The sequence below is a fragment of the Temnothorax nylanderi genome, unplaced genomic scaffold (assembly GCF_030848795.1).
Source record: "Temnothorax nylanderi isolate EJ_2023f unplaced genomic scaffold, tnyl_v1.0 TNYL_tig0679_pilon, whole genome shotgun sequence".
Taxonomy (NCBI): Eukaryota; Metazoa; Arthropoda; class Insecta; order Hymenoptera; family Formicidae; genus Temnothorax; species Temnothorax nylanderi.
This window is the reverse complement of record NW_027249741.1, coordinates 51,559-56,328: the sequence shown is the minus strand read 5'-3', so window position 1 is coordinate 56,328 and position 4,770 is coordinate 51,559. Positions and strand designations below refer to the sequence as shown.

Here is a 4,770-nt window from a genome sequence, read left to right as displayed (position 1 = left end):
GCGGAGGCTGTGAGAAATAAGGCGCGCCGTTAAGCCCGGTCTACATAGGCCGCAGTTCGCAAAACGCAAGACACACGCACAGTCTACATGTCAATCTAACCTCTCTGTGTATAGAGAGATAAAACAGGCTGCTGTTTGGAAAGAAATAAGAGAAGACCAGAGATCGAAGAAAAAAAGCAGATGGTGGGATAGTGAATGTGTAAGACTAAGGAGAGAAGCACGAGAGAAACTAGTTAAATGGAGGAAGGGAGAAGTAGATAAAAAGAGGTACATTCTAAAGAAAAAAGAATATGAGGAGAAAATAAAAGAGAAGAAAGAGATAGAAAGGGAGAGAGTTATAAAAGAGGCGAGAGAAGCAACTAGCGAGAAGGAAGTATGGAGATTTATAAACAGAGAAAGGAAGGGTAGAAAAGAGGTTTGCGAAGAAATAACGGAGGAGCAATGGAATAAACACTTCATGGAGCTATTGGAAAGAGTAACTGTGAAACCGCGTGAAAAAGACAGGAAGGGAGAGGAAAGAATGGGTAGCAAAGAGGAGCAGGAAGGAATAAGAAGAGAGGAAGTGGAAGAAGTAATTAAAGAAATGAAAGAAAAGAAAGCAGCAGGTACGGATGGATTGCCAAATAAGGTATGGATATATGGAGGAGAGAGATTGAAGGAAAAAATATGGGAGGTATGTGATACAGCGTGGAGGACAGAAGAAATAGCAGAAGACTGGAAAGAAGGTATAATAGTACCAATAGTGAAGAAAGGAGAAGGAAAAGAAGCACAAGATTACAGAGGGGTGACATTAATGAACACAAACTACAAAATATACGCGGCAATTTTGCCGAAAAGATTGGAGAAGGAGGCGGAAGAAAGAAGAATATTACCATAAACACAGGCAGGGTTCAGGAAAAAAAGGGGTACAATGGAGAATATATACGCACTAAATTATGTAATTGGAAAGGCTGTTAGCAAAAAAAGAGGGAAGCTAGTGGCAGCATTTATTGATCTGAAAACAGCATTCGACTCCGTGAACAGAGAAAAAATTTGGGAGGTACTGAAAAGAGAAGGGATTAGTGAACAGCTGAGAACTAGGATAGAAGATCTGTACGAAGAGACAAGAAGCGTGGTAAGAGTGAAAGGAGAAAAGGGATCATGCTTCTAGACGGTCAAAGGAGTCAGACAGGTATGCCCGCCGAGCGCTATGCTCTTTATACTGCTGCTGGCAGACTTAGAGGAAACAATGAGGAGGGGGCAAGATGGAGGCGTGGTAGTAGGGAGAATAAAATTTTGGACGTTAGCATACGCAGACGATGTAGTAGCTATAGCAGAAAACGAAGAGAAGATGAAGAGGATGATGAAAAGACTGGAGAAATATTTCGACAGAAAAAAGCTGAGAGTGAATGTAGGGAAAACAAAGGTAATGAGATTCAGGAAGGGAGGAGGTAACATGAAGAAAATGGAATGGAAATGGAAGGGAGAAGAAATAGAGGAGGTAAAGGAATTCTGCTATCTAGGCTACACATTCCAAAAGAACGGAAGACAGGAGGCGCATATAAACGAAAGAGTAAGGAAAGCTACCATAGCAATGAGACAGGTTTGGGGAATAGGAAAAAGGTTATTTGGAAGAGACTGGATAAGAAGAATTAAGTTATACGATTCGCTGGTAGCAAGCATAGCTTTATATGGAGCAGAAGTGTGGGAATGGAAAGAGAGAGAGAAAATAGAAAGAATGCACGAAAGGTATATAAGGTGGACATTGGGCCTAGACTGGAGCACACCCGGATACATGATAAGGGAGGAAACCAAGAGGGACAGAATGAGAGTAAGTGCTGGTAAAAGGGCGATGAAATACGAGGAAAAACTGGAAAGGGGAGAGGGAAATGAGATTGCAAGAAAATGCTGGAAAGAAATAAAAGGGAATGTCAGGAAGGAAAAGGCAAATTGGGAAGAAGAGAGAAGGAGCTTCTATGAAAAAAGAGGATACGCAACTGAGGAGATAGAAAGGAAAAGAGGAAATGGCTGGAGCAGTATAGAGGAGATAACAAGAAGAGACAAAGACATTCAGAGTCAAGAGAGAGATGAAAGAGTAAGAGAGTCTAGATATAACAGGTGGTACAGGGAGATAGCAGAAATCAGAAGGCCAGAATACCTAGAGAAAAAAGGGAAAGAGAAGTCCATGATCAGGATAGCGAGATTTAGGCTAGGTAATGAGATGAGAGGTGGAAGATATTGGGAACCAATAGAGAAAAGAAGCTGTAGAATATGTGGTGCAGAACCAGAGACATGGGAGCATGTGTTAGAGCGGTGCACAAGAGGAGAGGAGGAGGAGAAGCCAGAAGGAATTGGCGAGAAGATAACAAGGATACTGAATAGTAAAAGGAGAGGGAGAGAAATGGATGGCAGAGCTGGAGAGAAGAAGAAGGCAGGTTAATACAGCGGCAAGTTAGTCAGAAAGATTAGAGAATAATACTGATGATTTTTGTTGAAGAGGATAAGCGGAAGGTATTGGATGCAAAGAGAAAGAAAGAGAGCGGATTGAGGGTGAAAATGGACGAGGACAAGTCGGTGGAAACGAGGGTAAGAGAAAGAGAGGAGAAAGAAAGGAGAAAAGAGAGGAGAGGAGAGGAAAGCGGGAGGCCAAAGAGGACCGCGGAGGAAGAAAGAGCGAAAAGGATGGAGGAGAATCTCCTTATGGATACGGACGAGGACGAAGCAGATAGGAAGAAAAAAGAATAGGAGAAATTTAGGATGGAAAGAAGAGATGAAGGGAGATAAAGAGAGAAGCATTAAGGGAGAGGAAGGGGAGAAGGAGGTAAGATTGTAAGAATGTAAGAATAATCTTTAATACAGTTATTTGCAGAGTGAACGTAGAATAAGAAAGAAGGAAGGCATCGAACAAGAGGAGGGAGAGAGCCGGAAAGAAAAGGGAAGAGCAGTGACAGAAAGGAGGAAGTCAGAGGGGTGCGGAATTAAAGGAAACTGAAAGAGATGACCAGAAGGGTGCCGGATGGAAGACGAAGGGAAGGGAAATGAGATGTGAGGTCGCTCAATGACCAGGTCGGGGAAAGAAGAAATAAGAAAAATTATATTATAGATATAAAATGTATATGATTAATGATTGAATGTATAATGTATATGATTTTATTTGTATAGCAGAAATTGTAAAGGTTTTTGGGAACGTTTTTACTGAAAAAAAACGCCTTTCCAACCCCGGAAGGGGAGTGAAATAAAGATTAATTGAATATATTAAATATCAATAACTACAACTACGAACTACTGACCTGCTACCTGCTATACACTATTACTTTAAAATGCTAAAATGCACCTGCTATGTACTATTATTTTAAACTGCTAAAATGTAAAGTCATTCAATATCTACTAAGTTAAGTAGTCTTTATTGTGATGACTGTTATTTAATATCTAAAAATAAATATTCTGCTAAAATAATAGAATAATACCCATCTTATCATTTTTAATTTTTATTTTAGTATATATATCTTTATATTTATATGCTACATAAATAATATAGATAAAAAACTAAATAAAAGTTTAGTTTTTGTTTTTTTTGCAATTTTTTCTAAATAATCACATGTTTTTAATTGCAGTGTTTTAAACAGTTCTAAACAGTAGTTTAAAACTGTTTAAAACAAAAATGTTTAAAACAGTGTCCACTGTTTTAAATCAGTTTTAATCAGACAGTTTTAAACAAATTGTTTAAAACATGCCAACCCTGATTTTTTCATAAAGATTTTTGGATACTTTACAAGCGAGTAAAAATATCGTAAAAATTTTCAATTTTTTACTTTCTTATTTAGATCCAAAAAACAATTGTGCAGAACATCAACAAAAATTTATTCTTTACGTTTTTTTGTACTTTTAAATACCCTACATTTAAAAAAAATTTGCCGAATAGCTATGAGATTTTCTTCATGGTGGTTACTATGGTTTTACGGGGCAAAACGTACAAAAAATTGTGAAATTGCTTAATTTCAGTGAAAATCAAGGAAAAAAATTAAAAATAACGTTTGGCGGACGTTAAAAAACTGTTTTCAATTACACTGACAATACATTGAAGATAAGTAAGTGTCAGCATAAGCTAGAAAGACTTTTTTTTACAAGAAATTAAGGATGTATTACCTATACCTTCACAGCCAAAAGTACAGTAATATGAGAAATCCAATTATATCGGTTGTATGCATACTTTAACGGCTTACTACTATTTAATATCATAACAAGGACATTAATGTTACTTATTTAAGTGATTTTAACCAGTTTTTATGATTATTAACAGCGTATTTGTAAATATTCTTAACCCTTGAATGCCCCACCTCTCAAGAATCTCGTAAATGACACATGGGGTCTAAAAGACCCCAGCATGAAAAATGTCTCCTTACTCATTGATTTTTTGATATTTAGTTATGAAAATTATTTTCAATGTTGTTCAAGGCTTAGAAAAGAGAATAAAATGCTTATATTGTTAAAATTTCAATTTCAACATAGTATAAAAAATTAAGTAAACTGAGTACTGCTAAGTGTACAAGCGGGTAGGTCAATCACTCAACTTTCATCAATGGGAGCATGAGCTCCATTTTTGGGGGGAACATTTGAAAATATATCGATCTAAAGGGTTGGGGTCTGCTGGACCCCAGGGTGGCATTTAAGGGTTAAGGATGTATGTCCGTTCAGTCAAAATAAAGAGATCAAGCTGAAATTTACAGAGATTGTGCACTTATATGTCCTAAAAACCTGTGTTAAATTTCAAATTGATTGTCTGACTCGTTT

At 37.3% G+C, this 4,770-nt stretch overlaps 1 protein-coding gene across 1 annotated transcript; it reads left to right on the top strand.

Annotated features, from left to right (window-relative positions):
• Window positions 1–457: 457 nt before the first annotated feature.
• LOC139784803 (uncharacterized) lies at window positions 458–877 on the top strand. Its single transcript, XM_071723990.1, has one exon. The coding sequence runs from the start codon at window positions 458–460 to the stop codon at window positions 875–877; it is 420 nt and encodes a 139-aa protein (XP_071580091.1).
• The last annotated feature ends 3,893 nt before the right edge of the window (window positions 878–4,770 follow it).

What these genes read in the sequence shown, in the direction of transcription:
- LOC139784803 (XM_071723990.1), top strand. Translation starts at nt 458, where the DNA reads ATGGAGCTATTGGAAAGAGTAACTGTGAAACCGCGTGAAAAAGACAGG.